We start from the raw sequence: 24,053 nt of genomic DNA, 5'->3' as shown, positions 1-24,053 counted from the left end.
CTGTCACAAGAAAACACTGGAAAATAGAGGTTCAAGGACTCAGCAAACCACCTTCAAGTCAGGTTAGAATCAGGCGAGAGTTTTTACCAGCCAAAGACTTAGAGGACTTCTTTCCCTACCCCTGTATGCATGGGACTGTTTTACACTGGGATGTACAAAGGACAGTTTTATAAATTGGATGGAATTGTTACTAGGAGCAACATTCAGTAAGAGTTAAATTACACCATCCTCGTTTTAGTTCCTCATTTAACACTACAGTAAATAGTTGTACCACCACAAAAGGTACTGGTGTCACAACTACAAGGGACCTTGCCATAGGTACATTAATACAGACCAACAAGGGCACCTCGAACCACCATCTGGCCTGTGTCCCTTACACCAGAGAGTGTGCCCCAGAGAATCCTTGTGCCGTTCTCCTATTCACTTATGCGAGCCTGCCCAGGGATGACATAACTGAGTAACCAGAACTATATTGACCTCAGCCCCACCTATTGCTCATACCGTGACCTCACATATAATTTCCCCAGTTTGGTCTGGCATATAGCATGAGATTAGTATTTTTTTTTACCATATCCACATCTATTTAAAAAACAAATGAAAATCCTGCAGTTTTTCCCTTGACCACTGGTCCAACTTCCTGCCAGGAGGAGGTCTAAAAGTTAGAAGTCCAGGAGAGTGCAAGGCATAGAGGAGGAAAAGAGATACTGGCCCGATTGCTAGCTACTTTCCACTTCTCGTGCTGAGCATCAAACTCAAGAATCGTACTGAAGACAGTGAGGTGAGGGACTTCAGCTGACCCACCAGACCACCATTAGGCCAGTAACACCCAAGTGCAGAAGCACAGCCATCCAACCTATCACCACATCTTATCCTCTGGTACAAGCTGCGAACACTAAACCTGCTGCTCCATGCATTTCACGTTCAGCATTACAATTTGCAAAAAGGACTGTTCCTTTCAACTCTGGCCTCATGCTCCAGTGTTCTACTTTCACTGCAATGACCCCTAGGGAGCAACAGCCTGTGGTAGGACACCATGACATCAAATCAGGGCCCATACTCTCTCCTCTCCCCCACACACGATTAAAGGGGTTTTTAGGTGAAGTTGCCCCTAATCCATGGATAGGGGGCATAACTAGGCAATTGGGAAGGGTCCCATGTTTAGGACCCCCACACTCCTCCTGAAATGAGAAGTGCAACCAGTTGGGCATGCATGCAGCCACTCCATTTCTAAAACTCCCATGAAGCCTTCAAGTGCATTTTCAACTCGTAGTCCTGGAAGCCACAGTACATACTTCAAGTTCCAGGCCACCAACAGACAGTTAAGGAGGTCAAACAAAGCCAAAAAACAAACACAGGGGGTGGTTTTCTGAATATAAATCTTGAATTAATGCCTTGTATTCCACTTCCTGTCCTGGCTCTTTAAATGTTTTACCTTGTGTTCTTTAGCACAGAAGTTTCACTTTTAGTCAGACTGTTCACTGACAAGATCACAGACCGTTCCCTAAAGCATCACACAAGTACATGCACAATGCTCTTCTGTGGGCAGCTTTAGCTTAGCTTGTCTAGAGCCATCACTGTTCTTCTATAGTGAGGATTACCATTCACTCTTCCCCCTCACAGCAGCAGTAAACTGACAATAGATCCCCTGCCTGTATAGGACAATATTTCCTTTAATCATCAGTGACCATAAGGCCATAAAAAGCCAATTTTTATTTTATTTACAATTTTTACAAAGGTCTAGGAATAAAAAAAAAAAAAAAATACACAAGTTTGGAGAACAAAAGCTTTATTATACACATATCAGAGGATCACAAGATATCACAAGCTTTGATGCCAGCCAAGGGGCTCAGAACCAGTGTACTGCTTATTGAACTGAGCTTACATTTACAGTATGAATTCTACACGCTGAAGAGCTTATTTTTTGTCGTAGATCCGTACGCATTTCACATCACCGATCATGCAAGTCTAGGAACCAAACATTACAGATTAGAAAGTCACACATCTATACATTACTGCACTGCATATGAAAGCAGGTTCACACAAGGCAGAAGTCATGACACATTCTCTTTTGTAATATGGTCAGACTGGGCTTGATAAGGTCAGAAATCCAAACAAATACTATTTGATAGAGTCCATATATTTGAGAAGATCACAGGTGACAACCAACTATCCCAAACCCAATTCCATAACGTAAGCGCTGAAAGTTGAACCCCCATGCAATACTTAAGCATTCTGTAACAGAATGCTCATCATTCCGGGTAAACTGCTATTGCACTTTTTAAAGGGGTATTCTAAGATTTCTATATTTATAGACCATTTACAGGCCATGCTTCTAGTGTCAGATCAGTGGGGATCCAATACCCCTCACCCCTGCAGATCAGCTGTTATAGCTCTGGAGGTAGGTTTCAGATATTACACAGCTCATTCTTGTGTGGTAGATGGAGCTGGTAACTACATTTCTTCACTACATGGAGGTGTGTAGCTCCAGCACTACAACTAAACAGCTGGAGGTGTGGTGTGCAAGACACCCACCAACCAAATACAGATGGCCTACCCTGTGCTATAGTATCAAAGTCTTGGAATACCGCTATAAGTCAACTTTCTCACGACCCATGAACTTTCCATCATGTACAGTACAGACCAAAAGTTTGGACACACCTTCTCATTCAAAGAGTTTTCTTTATTTTCACGACTATGAAAATTGTAGATTCACACTGAAGGCATCAAAACTATGAATTAACACATGTGGAATTATATACATAACAAAAAAGTGTGAAACAACTGAAAATATGTCATATTCTAGGTTCTTCAAAGTAGCCACCTTTTGCTTTGATTACTGCTTTGCACACTCTTGATGAGAATCAGGAGGTAGTCACCTGAAATGATTTTCACTTCACAGGTGTGCCCTGTCAGGTTTAATAAGTGGGATTTCTTGCCTTATAAATGGGGTTGGGACCATCAGTTGCGTTGTGGAGAAGTCAGGTGGATACACAGCTGATAGTCCTACTGAATAGACTGTTAGAATTTGTATTATGGCAAGAAAATTGCAGGTTAACAGCAGCTCAGATTAGAGACCAGGTCAATGCCACAGTTCTAGCAGCAGACATCTCTAGAACAACTGTTAAGAGGAGACTGTGTGAATCAGGCCTTCATGGTAGAATATCTGCTAGGAAACCACTGCTAAGGACAGGCAACAAGCAGAAGAGACTTGTTTGGGCTAAAGAACACAAGGAATGGACATTAGACCAGTGGAAATCTGTGATTTGGTCTGATGAGTCCAAATTTGAGATCTTTGGTTCCAACCACAGTGTCTTTGTGCGACACAGAAAAGGAGAACGGATGGACTCTACATGCCTGGTTCCCACCGTGAAGCATGGAGGTGTGATGGTGCTTTGCTGGTGACACTTGGGGATTTATTCAAAATTGAAGGCATACTGAACCAGCATGGCTACCACAGCATCTTGCAGCTGCATGCTATTCCATCCGGTTTGCGTTTAGTTGGACCATCATTTATTTTTCAACAGGACAATGACCCCAAACACACCTCCAGGCTGTGTAAGGGCTATTTGACCATGAAGGAGAGTGATGGGGTGCTGCGCCAGATGACCTGGCCTCCACAGTCACCGGACCTGAACCCAATCGAGATGGTTTGGGGTGAGCTGGACCACAGAGTGAAGGCAAAGGGCCAACAAGTGCTAAGCATCTCTGGGAACTCCTTCAAGACTGTTGGAAGACCATGTCAGGTGACTACCTCTTGAAGCTCATCAAGAGAATGCCAAGAGTGTGCAAAGCAGTAATCAAAGCAAAAGGTGGCTACTTTGAAGAATCTAGAATGACATTTTCTGTTTCACACTTTTTTGTTATGTATACAATTCCACGTGTTAATTCGTAGTTTTGATGCCTTCAGTGTGAATCTACAATTTTTATAGTCATGAAAATAAAGAAAACTCTTTGAATGAGAAGGCGTGTCCAAACTTTTGATCTGTACTGTATATTCCTGGACAAGCCCTTTAGGCTTTTACCTCTATTTGCCTCTCATTAGGTCCATGACAAAAAGAAGGCCTATTCAATGGGTCCACACAATACCTATGGTTGTGTGAGTGCACCTTAAGGATGTGCTAAATTTATCACAATGGCTCATGGTATAGAATACCTTTGGTCCAAGGAGAGACTTGCCTGACTTTATACCAACCACAGGTTGTCTTACTTAATAGCAAATGGGCACAGTCTAAGGCCTTATTCACAAGTCAGTGTTTTGGTCAGCGATTTCCATCAGTGATTGTGAACCAAAACCAGGAATTGAGGCTAGATAGACTAGGTATGAGAGAAAGTCACACCTCCTCTGCAGGAAGGGTACTGAGAATTTCTGGCTTACTTGCATTAAGTTGTGCCATATTTTATCACAAATTATAACAAATATTGGCCACAATTAGTGTGGACCGTTGTCAGTCATGCTCATTAGGACGACTGCTGCTGTATGGCACCATGTTAGATATTCTTCTAGCACTGAACACCTTCATAAGTCAGAGGTGGTTGGAGAATTTAGAATTCTCAATCTTAAAACTAGAAAGTTGAAATCAACACTCATTGACCAATCTACATAAAACATATGTACTTACTGTGATCAGGCGGCCATCTTTCACTTCTCTTGTGATTGCACATTCTTTGCCATCCCATGTTTGCTTTTGTATTAATACTCCATCTTTCCATGCAATTTCTGACTGTAAAATACAAGAAAAACCAATACAACATAGGGACAAACTGTTAGTCTTCCTCACATGCTAGTTATGGGGAATACAATTACCTACATAGACAGTGCTTGAGCGTAGTTTGAGAACTCTGTCCTTTGCCATTCTGTGTCTGCAGCTCAATTCGAACAGGGCAACGCAAGTCACCATTCTAGCGCTTAACTGGGACCCAAGTCAATCAAGCACATTTCCCCCCCCCCCCCCCCCCATTCCTTTCATTACATAGACATCCTCTGGTTTGCATGTCAGAATAAGTGCCTTGTTATACGAACATTAGGTTTTCACACCACACTACAGCTGTAAATGCATGAGTGGAGCTAAAAATTGCCATGTTTCATTTAAGAGCCAACATAAGGCATAAGATATGTGCAGATGCAATAGTCTGCTTGTGGTATACAACAAATGCTTGCTTCACTTTCAGATTTAAGCATTTCCCTTGGACTATGCACAAGGAAGAGCTCATTTTGGGCTATAAAAGTTATGAGCATGGAAATTCCCCCATGTGGGAGACTTTAGGATTCTGCATCTCAAACCATTAGATCGAAAGACCTTTTGGTACAATGTAGTTATTGATCTGGGGGCCCCACTTCAGCTGGCTAATTGTATAAACTTCTAAGAAGATCTGTGTAAATCCCCATATCCAATTCCAGCAGCTACCCAATAAACGAGAGGTTGACAATCTGGCAGGGTGTTTGTGTTAGTAGAGTGATAATTCATGAAGGTTAGTACAGAGAAAGTCATCTGAAGTTTGAAGGTACTGAACCTTATGGCGACTTTAAGATAAAATATTCAAGTATTATTGAAAAGGAAAACAATTCTACATATAGTATATTTATGCAGGCAATCTGTTTCAATGGTTTAATTTTGGGAGTTGAGCTCCAAGAGTCTCTACAATGCAACAGACAAGTGAAGTCTTACAGTGTCTCATATGTGGACCACAAGTTCATTTCTTTATGCATGCCTATGAGATGCCACTTCAATGTCTTATTGGCATGGACAGTGAAACAGACCTCCTTCCTCACAACCTTGTTAGATTGTGAGCCCAAGGGCTGGGCACGAGGTACAGAAGACCAGGACAAAAAGCAAGTCACAAAGGTTACCTGCACCATTCTTCCCATCGTATACTTTACCAACAGATAAACATTTTTTTGTGGGAGTGCTTCTTTAGGCATGACCTACTCTAACTAGCGAGATCCTCCAAAAAATAAAATTTGAGACAGATCTCCATGTATAGTGACTTTTTAGTCTTCTGTATACCAAGTGAATTATACACCACTTGGATTTTACACTCACCTTAACCTTTCTGCCATCTGCAGTGATTTCATCAAACTCTTCATCCAACTTGAACTTCAGCTCTGTGTTCTTAAAGGTACTCAATGTATTTATTGACCACTCATCCCCATTTTTCGAGATGATCACATCAGGCTTCAAGTGACTTACAGCTTGTCGAGTGATAAAATTCACCCCTGCAGGAAGAAAGGAGAACTTTATAGGGCATGTAAACTTGCATTTAGACCAAAGCAGAACAATTCATAATGTATAATAGATTACTAATTGCACATCCATATTTGAGGTTTATTTTGTAACAGCAGAAAATGATGATTACACTCACTGGTAATTGGATTTTCCAGACCCAACGACAGCACCGCAGAGGATCTGCCCCAAGGGACAGGAAACCTGCAGAATAAAAAGGTGGAGCTTCTCCCACCTCAGTGGTTTACAGAGCATGAGGGGGACTCCAACCTGGGTTAGTTAATTTAGTATTTATTTTTATTCTATTTATTTTTTGTACACCCTGTGCAATTTAACCAAGAACCACGAACACCTGGGAGGGAATAAGGAAGAAGTCCTGGAATGACAGCCCCCATGGAGAACTAACAACTTAGAATGTAATCTTATGGGGGCGGGGGGGGTTGGACCACTGCCTGTAGTACTTTATGGCCAAAAGCTAAGTCCTGATTTGCCACCGAGTCTAGTCTGTAATGTCTGACAAAGGTGGGGGGGGGGGGCTCAAAGATATGGGGCAAGACAAGTCCTGTAGTCTAACATTCCCCGATTGTCTCCTTGATCCAGCGGGCTAAAGAGGCTTTGCATACTTTGGTTCTGCCCCCGAATTGGATGAAGAGATTTGGTGATTTTCTCTAAGGTTTAGTCTGCTCGATGGAGGCGAGAACTGCTCTTCTGACATCCAGACCGTGGAACCGTTCCTCCTATATGTTTTTGGGAGCGGTACAAAATGAAGGAAGTATTATCTCCTGTTCTCTGTGAAACACTGAGACAACCTTGGGTAAACAGGAATGATCCAATTTAAGAACTATCCCATCATCTAGGACCTTCAGAAAGGGTTCCCTAACTGACAGGGCCTGTATCTCACCCATCCTACGGGTGTAGTGATAGCTAGTAGAAATACGGTTTTGAAGGATAGAAACTTGTCAGATCTTCAACGGGTTCAAAAGGGAGAATTACATAAGCTGTTCAGTACTACATTTAAGTCCCACATGGGAACAGTTTGTCTTAAGATAGGCTGCATTCTGGAGACTGCCCTATTGAACCTCTTGACCCACCTGTGTTCTGCTAAGGGAAAGTCTAAGCAACTACTTAAGGCCGAGATCTGCACCTTGAGTGTGCTGGGTTTTAAACCTAGATCTAACCCTCAAGGAAATCTAGTATGTAGCCTATGGACGGCTTTTCAGTCCCTGGGTGATTTTGGGCTAGCCAAGATTAGAACTTCCATATTTTAAAATATATGGCCGAAGTTACTGGTTTACGGCTCTGTTGTAGGGTTGATATTACCTGATCAGAGAGACCCTTCTTCCTCAGGGTCTGCCCCCCTGGATCCAGGCAGCCAGTCTCACCATGTTGAGATTGGGATGCTGTAGTCCCCCTGCGTTAACAGGCCTCTTCTGTATGGAAGGGGAAACTGATCTCTAACATCTCCTTTAAGGCAGGGTACCAGGCTCTCTTGGGCCAGTCCGGCACTATCAGGATCAGAGTGGTAGAGCTGATACTCATCTTCAAGACTGCTGGGATTAGAGGAAAGGCATATGCCAGCTTCATATCCCATTTCTGGGCTAGGGCGTCTACCGCCACTGGATTGCCATTGGGGCCTAGTGAGTAGAAATAGTCCAGCTGCAAGTTTTCCCTGGACGCGAAGAGATCCATCTCTGGTTGGCCCCACACCTGGCAGATCTGTTGGAAAACTTGTTTCAGGCTCCATTCCCCTGCATCGATTCTGTGCCTGCTTACGAAGTCTGCTCTGGAGTTTTGAGACCCCTTCAAATGGGTTGCCGAAATGGACAAAAACTTCCAATTCTGCCCATGTGAAGATTTGATCCGCTAGCCCCTAAAAGAGCGGGCATCTGTTTCTGCCCTGTCTTTTCAGATAACATACAGTCGTTATATTGTCCAATAGTACTGACATGCTGACCCTGGAGAAGGTGCTTGGCTGCCTTCAGCATCTTCAGTTCTCGGTAATTTAAGGACTTTATTCTGTCCTGAAGGACCCAAGAACCCTGGAAGAGATGTTGGTTTACATGCCCCCCCAGCCACTGAGATTTGCGTCCGTGGTAACTTATGGCTGGAGTCATGTTCCACAGGAACCCCTTCCCCAAATTCTTAGGTTCTATCCACCAGGACAGCGAGTTCAGTACTCTGTCTGGCAGCATTATCTTGGAGTTTAGAGAGCGGTGGTCTCTGTCCCAGGCTGTCTGAACTGCCTCCTGGAGTTGAACTGGGCCCAAGGTATAATTGAAATACAGGAGGTCATTAGCCCCAGGATTTGCATTGCCTCTTAGCGAGTGGGTTCTTTTTATTTTGAACGACTCCATCTTTTCTCTTATCCTGATCCGTTTCCTCACCAGCAGAAAGGAGTGCTGTGTCCTCGAGTCCCCAGGAATTCTTTCCTCGTGTCCGGTATTCGGTCCGATTTTTATCATTTACAATCCATCCCAGGTCTTTAAATAGGGACAAAGTCTGATGGATGTCCCCCTCCAGCTTTTGTACTGAACCTGCTATCAGCAGAAAACTGTCCAAGTAGGGCACAATTGTAATCAGACTCTGGAGAAGATATGCCATAATTTCTGATACCATCTTCGTAAAGAGACAGTGGGCAGATGAAATTCCGAATGGCAGGCACTGGAATTGGTAGTGAAGAATCGCCTCCCTGCACTTGACTGCAAATCTTAGGTACTGCTGATGTTGTGGATGTGGTAGTATGCATCCTTGAGATCCAATGTGCAAAGGAGAGCACCTGGTGGCATCAATGGAGTAGTGGACCTTATTGATTACATCTTGAACCTGTAGTAGGTCACCCACTTGTTTAGAGATTTTAAATTTAGTCCTTGATGACCCGTCTTTTTTTTTTTACAAAAAATAGTCTTGAGCAGTGCCCTGTTAAATGCTGGAGAAGAGGGACCTGGGTGATGGCTCCTAGAACCAGAAGTTTCCCAGTGCTGGTATTGGGGTTGAAGAGGAATCCCCTTCCCCCTTTGGAGTAACTACAACGACTTGATTTACCCTTACCTCTATAAGACTTGGTCTTACCTTGGCTGGAGGCTCTACGAAAAGGCTGCGTTTTTTCCTCTTCCGGAAACCCCTTGTTGTTATCAGCCGCGTTTGAGGATGGAGTCCAAGACAGGGCCGAACATAAAAGGAGCCAGAGAAGGGTATAGAGCAGAGTCTTTTTTTTTATTTTTTATTTTTTAATATATAGACGCCACATCTCCAGACCAGGACTTAAGCCAGAGGGCATGTCTGGCAGACTGCAACTTAGCTGCGAACCTAATAGACTCCGCTGAGGCGTCAGCCAGGAAACTTGAGGCCATCTTTAGCAGAAGGGAGTGACTCGGATCTCTTCCCTGGATGTTTTATCTCTGAGGTGATTCTCCAGCTGATGTATCCATAGGACTAAGGCTCTGGAAATTGAAGTGGCAGTGATGTTCGTATTAATAGCAGCTGCCACTGACTCATAGGATGTTTTCAGTAAACCATCCAACTTCCGATCCATGGGATCCTTTAGCTGTGACAAATCCTCAAACGGGATTGAGGTCTTTCACTACTTTGGCCACTTTGACATCTACTTTAGGGACTTCGTCCCAGAGTTTAGTGTCCGTCGGATCAAAGCGGAGCCCGTTTTTTTAAAATTCGCTGGGAATGAAGAGTTCCTTTTCTCGATCTGCCCATTCTTCTGTAATGAGGTCTTTTAAGTTTTTATTTACCAGGAAGACTTTTCCTGACTTTTAGGCTGCCGAACATCTCGTCCTTAACGGAGCGCGCCTGTTCCTCCTCCTCCATAGCCATGGTTTGTCTATTAGCGGTGAGTAGGGGGTCCAGATCCTCGGACAAAAAGAAATATCTTCTGTTCTTCCTGAGGATAGGACACTGAGCCCTCATCTTCCATTTCATCTGAACCACATAAACCCTCTTCCGCTGAATCAGAGTCTAACTGGATCCTGGCTCTTTTGGAGGGGGGGGGGGGGGTGGTGGTACTGGGTCTGGGTTCTGTTCTGAGGTTGCCGCCTGTACCTACTCTTACAATAGCTCTCAAATCCGAGAGTAGAGATGACTGCTCGTCCTTAAGAATTTTGGAAAGGCATTCTGGACTAACTTTTTTATATGGCTCCAGAAGCCTTGTCTGGCTGCACACTTTCTTCCCTTCTTTTTAGGGTCTCCATGACTTGTGGTCTAGGGGGAAACAGGATAAAGACTTTAGTGTCATAGTTTCCCATAAACCCCTGCTTAAGCTTAAAGGGAAGCTACTTACAGGGGCCTGGACGGGGGAGTCTGACATTTAAATAGGGTCTTACTTACCAGTCTGCCCATCACTGCCTAGCTCCGCCTCCTTCTGCTCTTCACGGGGGGGACCCATTCCTAGGAAGAGTTGACCCCCCCTAGACCTCCTGATGCAGAGGTCTCTAGCGTGCCGATGTGCGCCATCATGTTTCCGGTGACATGGGTAGGCTTCCCGTCACGTAGGAGCGCTCGGCAATCCAGGCCTAGCGCGGAGGGGAGCGCAGGACCAAGCCAGAGCTCACTGCGGGAGAAGCGGCATCGGCATCCAATCCTTGCGGCAATAAAAAAAAAAAAAAAAAAAAAAAAAAAAAGGATCGGGGACTAAACCAGAGACCACTTCCCAGAGGGGTGCTGGTGAAAGAGGCTGTAAGAGTCTGAAGAGGACTCCCCCCATTCCCTACCTACTTACTGGTGAGTAATCATTTTTCCCTTCCCCCACGATAGCACCACAGAGATTACAGAGAAACAGGGCCGATGCAAGGATTTTTGCCGCCCTAGGCAAGATAAAAATTGCCCCCCCCCCCCCCCGCCTTACCAGATGATCTGCCCATATCATGTTCCACCCCTTTCTCAGCTTTTAAATTAAAAGAACTGCTATGTTGCCCTTAGGGTTAATCCAGCTTCTTGTAGCTGTCTTTTTGCGGAACGGAATTGCGGACCCATACATTTCTACGTGCGGCCCCGATCCGGAATTGCAGACCCGGATCCGCAATTCCGATCCTGAAAAAAAAAAAAATAGAACATGTCCTATTCTTGTCTGTCATAGCGGACAAGACTAGGCATATTCTTAGTGCCCGCAAAATGCGGAACACACATTGCCGCTGTCCATGTTTTGTGGATCCGCAAAACTCACACGGATGTGTGAATGGACCCTAAAAAAATTGTTTCCAATGTAGTATTAATAACTAAACAATTACATAATAAACACATTGCATTGTCTACTTACCACCAGGACAATAAGATGATCTGGTCTCTGGCTCTTGGTCTGGCTCTGGGGACTCCCTTGTCACTCTCTCCCCCCCTTGTCACTCAGCCGAACTTATATAAATCAACTTTTTTTTGTTTGTTTTTTTAAACGCAACGGGCGCCCCCTGCTAAATGGCGCCCTAGGCGACTGCCTAATTTGCCTTACTGGTGGCGCCGGCCCTGCAGAGAAAAACCCCCTTCCGGGTTGGTAACCACTTTTAGACTTTTTTCCCCCAAATAGATCAGAGCCAGGATTCAGTTGAAGCCAATAGCAACGGTAGAAGGAGAAGACCACATGGCAACCATACAGATTTGTTCAATAGAAACATTAGCTCTTTCAGCCCGAGCTGTAGAGACTGCATGAGTAGCATGTGCTCTCAAGAAAACTTCCATAGGAGATGCAAGCCAGAGAAATAACTGTCCTAATCCATCTGGCTAGTGAACTGAGGCCACCTAACCTTTATTTATACCAAAAGCGCAGAGGACTTACTTCAATCCTAGGTTATCCCTACATAACGTATAAGGCATCTTCTGACATCCAGGCAGCGGCAACACCCTTTCTTTCTGATCTCCAGGCTTATCAGAAGAGCTTGAAAGGTAATCTTAAGCCAAGAATACCCAGATGGAAGCATAAAGGAACCCCCAAACTTAGGAAATGTTAATACTGAACACTATACCAGTGGCGTATCCATCACGAGGCAAACAAGGCATTTGCCTAGGGCAGCACTTGCCAATAGGGCAGCAAAATGCTTTGTTTGCCCCTTGTCCTATCCGTCTTATATGCCGGTATACTCAGAAGAGCCAATGGTATATTCTAACCCCCAGGCATTCCCATGGCGACGGGGACGCTTGCCTGGGGGTTAGAATATACAGGGCCACGACGCTCACAGAAGTAAATTTATAAACTAATCAGTAATTTTAACTTTAATCATTGCTGATCTCTTTACTTGAAGACCCTACTCTGTCTTAGCTCCGGTAACAGCAGGCAGTGCTTACTCACGTCATGAGCCTTCTCCTCCCACTAGGCGGCGCAGGCGCATGAGGTGAGTGTGCGCCGCCTGCTGTTACCGGAGCTAAGACAGTAAGGTCTTCAAGTAAAGAGATCAGCAATGATTAAAGTTACTGATTAGTTTATAAATGTACTCCTGTGAGAGTCGGGGGGGGGGGGGGGAGTTTAGAGAGAAAGGGGTTTGGCCTTGACAGGAAGGGGTGGGTCAAATTTATATTAGGGGGTGCCCAAGTTTAGTCTCACCTAGGGCAGCACAAAACCAAGATACACCACTACACTATATCCCAGTATAAACTTATAAAATAAATCTTATATGGGTTTCTCATCAAGTATTTTAACAAAGTAAACATAACAGATTTAACAAACATTTTAGAGAATTACTTCTCTTGACAAGAATGATCAAACTGAAGACGATTGTTGAACACCGATTCCTTTGGTGCAGAATATATTGCGAGACAGATGCTTTAATCCAAGATCCATTTTGTTACATCACCAGAAGAACTTTAGGCGGCCAAATTTCCTTGCAATCTGGCATCCATGATGGAGCTGTACCGTGACATACTTCCCCTGGAGGAGCTCATGGATCTACCACAACAGGTCCCAAGAGTCCTCTGGACCTTACAGACCCCCTAGGGTCCCTGCTGGAAATACCGCACAAACAACCCTGCCGACCTTCCAGGGCCTCCCTGGGAAATACTAGATGGACGGCAAGTATTTATAGGGTTTTGCTGGTGTGCTATCCAGACTAAATGTTCCAGTCCATCTTCTTACTCCCAACCAGGAGCCATATAGGCCTTTGTTGGTACACCCTACATCCTGTAGGCCAGCCAAGTAATATGGTCCAGCCCATCTTCTCTCTCCTCACCAAGAGCATTTTAGGGCTTTGTTGGAGTGCTATGCCTATTGTAAACCCTTAACAAATAGACAACCAGACAGACACAGAACTAGTTCACCTTGCCTGCATTGCGAAGAACCAATAATGGGTGAAAACGAGCATGAGCAAGACTTATGCAGAAGGTGTGCACAGGACAAACTGTAGAGATTATTGCCGGCTATAATATAATCACTGAGACCAGACCGAGGTTTGTATACTGTAGAGGCTTTGAGACAGCAGACCCTCTAAAGGAACAGTATAGGTCTTCCTTTCCAATACCTCATAGGATACATTCTTATTTCTCTAACAATCTGTTAATTATCTTAAGCCATGAAATTCATTAGCCCAGTCCCTTACATGTAATTGACTAGAAAAGTAAGAAGCCTCTGATGGTAGATAGATGTGATGCCAATTTTCCACCCTAAGACTGCATGTCAGGAAATATGCAGCAGCCGCAGGTGAGGGACTATGGCTCAGACATCGCCAAGACCACTGCCAGCCCAGCATCACATTATTGACCATTATATCTACAAGTGCCTCATCAGCTGGTGACCAGAAATGCACTTTACACTGCTGGATGTGTCACAAGTTATAGTCTGCGCCAAGTAAAGAGCCTGCACTGGCTTCTCATGCGCTCAATGCATACATCCATATATTGGCGGATCCGTGACGGCTGTCCTACAAATTTCCATATTGTGGACAATAGCCCTTTCTATTCATGGGAGTGAGAAAAATATGGAACCCATCTGTAGTTTGCAGATGTTTATGGACTGAAATGTTGACTGTGGGCATGAAAAGTTATGCACAGAAAAGGTGATGCTCCACTTTGTTTTCCTCAAACTGTACTAGCGTGTCTGAAAAATCTGTCTACAAATGGGTGAATCTAGGGTTTCAACATTTTTTTAATGCGACAAGGGGGTAGGGCTTTGTGGGAATGGGACACAGTCTAAAATGCACCAAAATAGGTCTCAAAATAAGCCAATAAGTCGTTGGACTAGAGTCAGAAGAGTGTCTACCCCTGCACCAGATTCATCATCCAGTCTGAGCCCCTATGACTGACGGCAAACCATTTATAGACTGAGCGCCCAGACTAACCAAAAACTCACTTATTTTTCACAAAGTGCCAACACAGCAATTCAACCCTGAGTACTAAAGTCCAATATAGTGCATCTTCCATGTACTTTATCAGTTAGCTATGATAGCCTGCCTACAATCAATGCGCTGCCTGTGCTGTGCATAGTGCGCCCTGTGCTGATGAAGGGCAGGAAAGGTCTAAGGTATATTGGCACACCATAGACTTTCCAGGGTGCTGGTGCCCACAGAGAGGGCTCTGAGTGCCACAGGTTCACCACCACTGCCGTTCTAGATGTTTTACTCTATCTATAGGATTAGTTAGGGCTCTTTCACATCTGCGTTCTTTTCTTCCGGCATAGAGTTCCGTCGTCGGGGCTCTATGCCGGAAGAATCCTGATCAGTTTTATCCCAATGCACTCTGAATGGAGAGAAATCCGTTCAGGATGCATCAGGATGTCTTCAGTTCCGGAATGGAACGTTTTTTGGCCGGAGAAAATACTGCAGCATGCTGCGCTTTTTGCTCCGGCCAAAAATCCTGAATACTTGCCGCAAGGCCGGATCCAGAATTAATGCCCATTGAAAGGCATTGATCCGGATCCAGCCTTAAGCTAAACGTCGTTTCGGCGCATTGCCGGATCCGACGTTTAGCTTTTTCTGAATGGTTACCATGGCTGCCAAGACGCTAAAGTCCTGGCAGCCATGGTAAAGTGTAGTGGGGAGCGGGGGAGCAGTATACTTACCGTCCGTGCGGCTCCCGGGCGCTCCAGAGTGACGTCAGGGCACCCCACACGCATGGATAACGTGATCGCATAGCACGTCATCCATGCGCATGGGGCGCTCTGACGTTACTCTGGAGCGCCCCGGGAGCCGCGCGGACTGTAAGTATACTGCTCCCCTGCTCCTACTATGGCAACCAGGACTTTAATAGCGTCCTGGCTGCCATAGTAACACTGAAAGCATTTTGAAGACGGATCCGTCTTCAAATGCTTTCAGTACACTTGTGTTTTTCCGGATCCGGCGTGTAATTCCGGCAAGTGGAGTACACGCCAGATCCGGACAACGCAGGTGTGAAAGAGGCCTAAATCTGGACCAGTGTCCTGCAATAATTGGGATTAGAAGTTCAGGATATGGCCTACAAGACACAGAAATCGTGGAATCTAGACACTGCTAAAGGATCTCATTGGGGTTATCAGCCGCAAGTAATTACATTTGTAACTAGAGAATTTCCAACTTATGCCTCATTCACACGTCAGTTTCCATCAGTGATTTTGAGCCAAAACCAGGTGTGGCTCTAAACACAGAACAGGTGCAGATCTTTCCCTTATGCCTCATGACTGTGGAGGCTCCACTCCTGGTTTTGGCTCACAATCGCTGATGGAAATCACTGACCAAACACTGAAGTGTGAATGAGGCTTTAGGCGACATTTGCACAATGAAGTCTTTTGTTGCAGCTTTTGAAGCCAAAACAAGGAGTGGATGAGAAGGCTCAGCCTTTATGTGCGCTTCATGTACGATCAGTTCCCGGCTTTGGCTTCAAAAAACTGCATAAAAATAGCTAAATGAGTAAACCCATCCATAAGGCTAAATAACTCAGGGGTCACTGCAGATCTACTAGGACTTAGGTAGCAGAGTAAATGATCTATCTGAAAGTCTTTCGCCACGTGGCTACAGTTATAGCATACACATACGTATAGATTGTGCTCTCAGCGACGGGCTGCTGGGAAATGCACAGATTTAGTCAGTCCTTTCATTGCATTGAAAGACTCATAGCACCTGCATTCTGCAGGGTATGATAGAGACGTGAAACTCCTAAACATCCAGGTTTTTTTTTCCTCCCCCCCCCCCCCACTTGATAGAGACCAGAACTGTTTGGAAAATTTGCATAACTAACAAATAATTCCTGTAGTATAAACATGGCTCCATCTTATAGCTTCACAAGAGGGGAACAACTTGCATATAGACAAATACTTAGAAGGCACCTTAAAAAAAAAAAAAAAAAAAGGGGAGCACACTTCTACAAGACAAACCCATCAGAGAGCATAACAGAATAAGGGTGGGTTCACACTAGCGTTATGGAGTCAGTTATAACGGAAAGCCATAAGTCAGATGGGCGGATCCATTTTGCTGCCCATAGACTTACATTATGACAGAATGCAAAACGGACACCTTTAAAAAGGCATTCAGTTTGCGCTCAGTCCTAATAGAAGTCTATGGGAATCAAAGCGGATCCGTCTGGTTCCCGTTATGCAAGACAGAAAACAAAGGCCTGTCGACAGGACTTTGTTTTCCGTCTTGCATTACGGGACCCAGATGGATCCATTAGGTTTTCCCCATAGACTTCTATTAGGACGGAGCAAACCAGGACGCCTCTTACAGGCTTCCGTTTTGAATTCCATCCTATGGATTCCGTTTTAACGGAAAGCCATAACAGACTCCATAACGCTAGTGTGAACCCACCCTAATGCTCATTTGAACACCAATTCCATACATTGGAACACATCTGCAGCACATGCATGGATTTTAACAAACATTGAAGCATAAGAGACCAGCAATTTCTGGAACAAATCTGCCACATGTGAACATAGCCAGAAGCCAACACTCACACAGACCTTGATAAATCCCAGCCATACCCTCACATCTCTATAGACAACTTACCAACTGCCTCCAAGAACTTGGAAAAATCATCACTGTTGTTCACAGTGAGCTTCCAGGTACCCACCAGTGCGTCACACATTGTGGCTGAGGACAGCAGAGACCAGCAGAAGACAAGGTGTTTGCTGCAGAAAATGTGCAGCTGTGAGGAGCCCACGAGCCTTTATAGAGGAGCTGAGCTGTGATGTCACCACAAGTGGTTCAGCTGAGAGAAAACTCCCTCGTCCTCCAGCGCTGATTCAGCACTGATTTACCGCACAACTTCCCTCCTTCCACTGTTTGTACAAGAAATAGCTTGTTAGGACAGCCATTTGTAGAGATGAGTCAATTAAAAAAAAAATCGATTCGGCTGGTTTACCAAATTTTTCTAAATAAATTTGCTTCGATCCGAATTTATTCGCGGCGAATTATGTACAAAACGGCTATTTCTGGGCTCCAGAGAGCCTTTATAGAGATGCAGTAACACGCATAGGGAGTCTGCTGTGGTAGTGAAATAATACTGTGAGTCAGTATGACATGCAGATAACAGGTGTCGCTCTTGGAATCACTGCACACTTCACTTATTTGAGCAGTCACGGGCCAAAACTGACCAAATAACTGAAGTAATAACTCAGCCTTAGGACGAATGCACACGGCCGTGTTCCGCGGCCGAGAGCAGTCCGTGGTATGCCGGGCTGGATTCCCTTTTAGAGCAGGAGCGCACGGCGTCAGTGGTTGCTTTGACGCTGTGCACTTTATGCCGCCGCTGCACTACAGTTTTACACTGGTATGATCTATACGAGTGTATTACTGTAGTGCAGCGGCGGCATGAAGCGCACGGCGTCATAGCAACCAATGACGCCGTGAGCTCCAGCTCTCAGCAGGATGCAAGGCCGGGTTACCACAGACCGCTCCGTGTTCCACGGCCGTGTGCATTCGGCCTTACAGGTTGAGGTTAGCGCCAAGAAGAAGCGCACTCCTTTTACACTGTCGTCAGCTGATTCCACATAGATGTCTACAGAACCTGTTCTATTAAACGCATATACAAGTAGAGCCCCCCGACAGAATGGAGAGGGTGTCAGCAGTAAGTTTGTGTTGAGTTGACGTCACTGATTATTTTGCCCTTCCTCTGATACGTAACAACAATAACCCCCCCAAAAAACGGATCCTATCTGTGGAGCATTTTTCCTTCGGTCAGCATTTGCTCATATCTATCAGTATTGCTAATGCTAAAAAAATTCTAAAACAGAGATGACACGTGAATGGAATATTTGCGTGTCTTCTGTGTTTTGTACAAACTCCTGCTTTTAGCTACCAAATCATAAGCCAATTCTGATGCGACCATACAGGCCTTACAGCTGCTACACAGACAGGATCCGTTGTAAGCCTCATTTTTCCTTCCTTCTGAAAGATCAGAAGAAGGGTCAAATAAATGATGATTGAGATCATGGGAGATAAATGAGATATTATCATGCAACAGCGAGGTGGTAATATATATGCTGGAATGTCCACGTGCAAAACAGTATGTGGGCCGCACAAGTAGGACCCTCAAAGTCAGGATTTCTGAACATATACTGTAAATAACAGGTTTAAAATTTGCAGCGATACAATCCGTCAAGAAAGAATGGAGGGGAGGCGATATTATAACTAAGGGCTCTTTCACACTTGCGTTCTTTTCTTCCGGCATAGAGTTCCGTCGTCGGGGCTCTATGCCGGAAGAATCCTGATCAGTTTTATCCTAATGCATTCTGAATGGAGAGAAATCCGTTCAGGATGTTTTCAGTTCCGGACCGGAACGTTTTTTGGCCGGAGAAAATACTGCAGCATGCTGCGCTTTTTACTCCGGCCAAAAATCCTGAACACTTGCCGCAAGGCCGGATCCGGAATGAATGCCCATTAAAAGGCATTAATCCGGATCCGGCCTTAAGCTAAACGCCGTTTCGGCGCATTGCCGGATCCGACGTTTAGCTTTTTCTGAATGGTTACCATGGCTGCCGGGACGCTAAAGTCCTGGCAGCCATGGTAAAGTGTAGTGGGGAGCGGGGGAGCAGTATACTTACCGTCCGTGCGGCTCCCGGTCGCTCCTGAGTGACGTCAGGGCGCCCCACGCGCATGGATGACGTGATCACATGGCATGTCATCCATGCGCATGGGGCACTCTGACGTCATTCTGGAGCGCCCCGGGAGCCGCACGGATGGTAAGTATACTGCTCCCCCGCTCCCCGCTCCTACTATGGCAACCAGGACTTTAATAGCGTCCTGGCTGCCATAGTAACCCTGAACGCATTTTGAAGACGGATCCGTCTTCAAATGCTTTCAGTTCACTTGCGTTTTTCCGGATCCGGCCTGTAATTCCGGCAAGTGGAGTACTCGACGGATCCGGACAACGCAAGTGTGAAAGAGGCCTAAGATGTCAAGATCCGAGTCAAAAATGATCTATGAATTTGGAACTATGGTGCCCAAGGGACTCAATTCAGAACTGGAGATTTTTGGAGTCCTGTAGATGGTCCAGTGGTAGGTTTACACGACATGTCGATGCCAGGCTGTTTTACCAGCGCATTGACATGACCTGCATCCTCCCACTGGTACCAATGTCTCCACCAGCAATATATAAAAAATTCCCATATCCCTATTTTTATCTTAATTTTTTGTGTATTATTTATTTGTATTTTATTTTTAGCTACTTTCAATTACCAGCTAGTCTTATGATATAGAGGACGATATCTGCCATTATTAAAATGTATATATGCGTTAGCGGAAGCCATTGCATCAACCGCAAATGTATAATGTGAACAAGTACCTAACAATGTATGATACGATACTAGCAGTCACGGTCCGGTTGAAGTTTTAATTCAGTCACTAGCTCTATATAAGGAGTGATATGTTTAAAAAAAAAATTGCCACTGAGGAAGAAACCTTTGCGGTTTCGAAACACGTCTGGCGATATCATACGGAATACAACAGCTGCATTTTCTTGAAGATTTTTTGTCATACTGTAGAAAGATACAAAGTAAACAAAAAGTTACATCTTGGCGTCTGGAAAAGGCCTCATGCACACGACCTTTGTGTGCATCCATGGCTGTTGTTCCGTTTTCCGTGATTTTCTGCGGACCCATTGACTTTCAATAGGTCCGTTGAAAACTCGGAAAATGCACCGTTGTTCATCAGCGGCCGTGATCTGTGTTTCCTGTCCGTCCCAAAAATATGACCTGTCCTATTTTTTTGACGGACAACGGTTCACGGACCCTCTACTGTATTAGTTTCATTGGTGGCCAGTGTGCGGCCCCCCCGGCCCCCCTCCCTGAGGGGTTAATTGTGCTGATCACAGCTCCCTGTAAGAGATCGGGTGCTGCCAGGCAGCAGGGGGCAGTCATGTACACAGTTCTTAGTATATTCTAACCTAAAGCGTCCCCATTACCATGGGAACGCCTCTGTGTTAGAATATACTGTCGGATCTGAGTTTCACGATCTAACTCATATCCGACAGTATATTCTAACATAGAGGCGTTCCCATGGTGATGGGGACGCTTCAAGTTAAAATATACCATCGGATTGGAGAAAACTCCGATGGTATAATAGGGACTCCTGACTTTACATTGAAAGTCAATGGGGGGCGGATCCATTTGCAATTGCACCATATTGTGTCAACGTCAAACGGATCCGTCCCCATTGACTTGCATTGTAAGTCAGGACGGATCCGTTTGGGTCCGCACGGCCAGGCGGACATCAAAACGATTTTTTCTTCATGTTCGTGGATCCTCTAAAAATCAAGGAAGACCCACGGAAGAAAAAATGGACACGGATCACGGACCTACGGACCCCGTTTTTGCGGACCTTAAAAAAAAACGGTCGTGTGCATGAGGCCAAACTCTACCACGCATGTGCGAAGTGCTGGCACTAACGAGGAACTGACTGGGAAACCGACAGCAGACGAGCAGCACGCAATTCAGACTCCCGATTTCTACAAGCATTATTCCACAGACGGTAACACCGGTGACCGGTAAGGCTACTTTCACACCTGCGTTTAGGTGCGGATCCGTCTGGTATCTGCACATATGGATCCGCACCTATAATGCAAATGCTTAGATCCGTTCAGAACGGATCCGTTTGCATTACCATGAACAAAATTTTTTTTATTTTTTTTGTTCATGATAATGCAAACGGATCCGTTTTGACTTACATTGAAAGTCAATGGGGGACGGATCCGTTTGAAAATTGAGCCATATTGTGTCAACTTCAAATGGATTCGCCCCCATTGACTTACATTGTAAGTCTGGACGGATCCGTTTGCCTCCGCACGGCCAGGCGGACACCCGAACGCTGCAAGCAGCGTTCGGGTGTCCGTCTGCTGAGCGGAGGACAAACGTTGCCAGACTGATGCATTCTGAGCGGATCCGCATCCACTCAGAATGCATTAGGGCAGTACGGATCCGTTCAGGGCCGCTTGTGAGAGGGACCAGGTAAGCAAGGGCTAATTAGGGCGCACTAATTCCAGGGTGAGGTTCCTGTAGGTGACTGGTGGCGTTAAAACGCTATCCGGTCACATAGGCCATTGTAGGGCTCTAGGGCATCACTAGGGCCAGCCAGCACTACAGACCACCCTGCATTGCACAGTTGTCGCTAGCAACGGTGTGCTCATCAATCAACACCGGCTAGTCAATTGTTGTCTCTGGAGCGCTTCATCGGAGCGGTAGGACCACCTGGTTATTTTCTGGTGCCGCCGAGCATCACTTATTTGTATGACTTGGTTTTGTACACCACTAGTTCCTGTGTGATAAACCGCCGCGTTGCTCCGTATTTATATGTTGTTATTTACTATCATGGGACCGATTTTCGAATATTTTCCAATTAAATGTTAAGTTTTAAATCTGACCACTCATTACATAATTTTCTGTCTGTTTTCAGGTGGTCACTCAATATTATCTAATTTGTCATTTCCGCTTGTGAGAGCCTTCAAACGGAACTCACAAGCGGAGCCCCGAACGCTAGTGTGAAAGTAGCCTTAAAAGCGCATTAGCGCATAATACTGTGTGAGAACGAGCTACAAGAGACCAAGTTTACGGCAGCATATGCAAGTGTGCAAAGAGGGGAGTGAATCTATGCACAGGCTTTGGGTGCACATTATCCCATATAAACCAATACCGGAGCCTTGAACCCTTATAGCCAACAGTGATGGCCAGTTCGCAGTGTTCGCCTGCGAACACATGCGATCTGCCATCTTAACTGACAAGTCCAGCGAGGCACAGGTAAGTCCTTACCTGTGCCTGTGCGCGAGCCGGTCGTCTGAAATGAAATGCGGTCTTCGGGAGCAGGCAGTTCTGAGAACGGCCCCGGAGGCTGATCTCAGAACTACCTGCTTCTGGAGACCGCATTTCTTTTCAGACCGGCTCGCGCACAGGCACAGGTACGGACTTACCTGTGCCTCGCCGGACTTGTCAGTTAAGATAGCAGATCGCATGCGATCGTGGGCGAACACTGCGAACTGGCCATCTCTAATAGCCAACTTACCTCTCAGGGAGTTGTGTGTATTTGGTCCTACACAGCCATATTCCTCCTACACAGTCGTATTGGACATTGCTATAAAGAGCAAGTAGCGCAGGCCATTTTTTTTTTCCATTTTTAATAGCAATACCGGAATTCTGCCACATAGTGCAAAAACGCAGGATACTGCAATAAAACCCACCCATAGGGTGGTAAGTGCACTACACGTTATATAAGTGCACTCAAGTTTGGCACAAATAACGCAGGATATATTTTTCCATGAACATACCATGAATGTGCTCTACTATAAATAGACTTGAATGAAATATTTGCTATTTATTCAGTTGATAGATAATTGCAGCTGTACCATAAAATTGTGGGATTCATGAGCTCCGCAACCCACATCATATTAGGGACCGTAACCAATTTTAATTTACTGATTATATACATATTTAGGCATTTTTTATTACAATTGTTTTTTCATCATAATTGTGTTTTCTCTCAGAATTGTGTTTATTATTATAATTGTATTTTTATTGATGATAATCTAGTGGTAATAATAAATAAGTATCCTGACTTCTTGTGAGCCGACCACCAGAGTATTTATCAAATTAATGTTGTCAGGCAGGCCGAAAGCCAAAATAGTGGACCAGTCATGAAGTGGGGAGGGTGGGAACAGCATGAGAAGTCTACAGAGTGGACCTATGACAAAGTGGTGAGGTTCAAGCAGCATGAGGTGACCACAGAGTGGCCCAATGACAGGGTCTGGAGGTTGAAGCAATATGAGGAGGCCACCCAGTGGCACAATGACAGAGTCTGCATTTAGCAGCAGTATGAGGAGGCCACCGAGTGGCATAATGACAGAGTCTTGAGGTGGCAGCAGTATGAGGAGGCCACCGAGTGGCACAATGACAGAGTCTGGAGTTGGCAGCATCAGGAGAAGGAAAAGGGGGTCAGTTAGCACATCCCAATGCGCAGGGGCACATTGCTATAGCTGAAAACAACACTGTAAAACAAAACATGCAATTCTCACTGCAAACCAAATAAAGTACAAAAATGCATATTAATTGCTAATGCTATACTTATAAATAAGAGATGCTTGGCAAATACATTTTGTACAAAATTATTTGAGCCCGTCAGGAGAAGGCCACCGAGTGGCACAATGACCGAGTCTGGAGGTGGCGGCAGCAGCAGCATCAGGAAAAGGCCACCGAGAGGCATAATGACCAAGACCAAGTCTGGAGTTGGAAGCAGTATGAGAAGGCCACCGAGTGGCACAGTGACAGAGTCTGGAGGTGTTGGCAGCAGCATCAGGAGAAGGCGTAGTTGTTGATTAGCACTCCGTAGTGCTTCCGAGGGGTCCCGTTCCGTGCGGCTGTTCCGCAATTCCAGATTTGCGGACCCATTGAAGTGAATGCACAAGGAACTGTGGCCGTGTATTACGGCCCGCAATTTGCGGGCCGTAATACGGCCACGGATC

At 45.3% G+C, this 24,053-nt stretch overlaps 1 protein-coding gene across 1 annotated transcript; it reads right to left on the bottom strand.

The window, feature by feature from the left end:
- Positions 1-1,769: 1,769 nt before the first annotated feature.
- Positions 1,770-17,277, bottom strand: LOC122939015 (fatty acid-binding protein, adipocyte-like). The gene is made up of 4 exons (XM_044294932.1): positions 17,117-17,277; positions 6,042-6,214; positions 4,620-4,721; positions 1,770-1,965 (listed from the first exon to the last, which is right to left on the bottom strand). Exons 1-4 carry the CDS (start codon positions 17,193-17,195, stop codon positions 1,915-1,917), a joined length of 405 nt encoding a protein of 134 aa, XP_044150867.1. The 5' UTR covers positions 17,196-17,277; the 3' UTR covers positions 1,770-1,914.
- Between the last annotated feature and the right edge of the window lie 6,776 nt (positions 17,278-24,053).

This window comes from Bufo gargarizans, chromosome 5 (assembly GCF_014858855.1).
Source record: "Bufo gargarizans isolate SCDJY-AF-19 chromosome 5, ASM1485885v1, whole genome shotgun sequence".
Classification (NCBI taxonomy): domain Eukaryota; kingdom Metazoa; phylum Chordata; class Amphibia; order Anura; family Bufonidae; genus Bufo; species Bufo gargarizans.
This window is presented reverse-complemented; position numbering and strand designations above follow the sequence as displayed.

Bases quoted from the DNA above. Each gene is read 5' to 3' on its own strand.
- LOC122939015 (XM_044294932.1), bottom strand. From the start codon at position 17,195: ATGTGTGACGCACTGGTGGGTACCTGGAAGCTCACTGTGAACAACAGT. The intron at 4,722-6,041 runs GTGAGTGTAAAA...TGTATTTTACAG, and splicing joins CAGATGGCAGAAAGGTTAAG to TCAGAAATTGCATGGAAAGA. The intron at 1,966-4,619 runs GTAAGTACATAT...TTTGGTTCCTAG, and splicing joins AAGATGGCCGCCTGATCACA to ACTTGCATGATCGGTGATGT.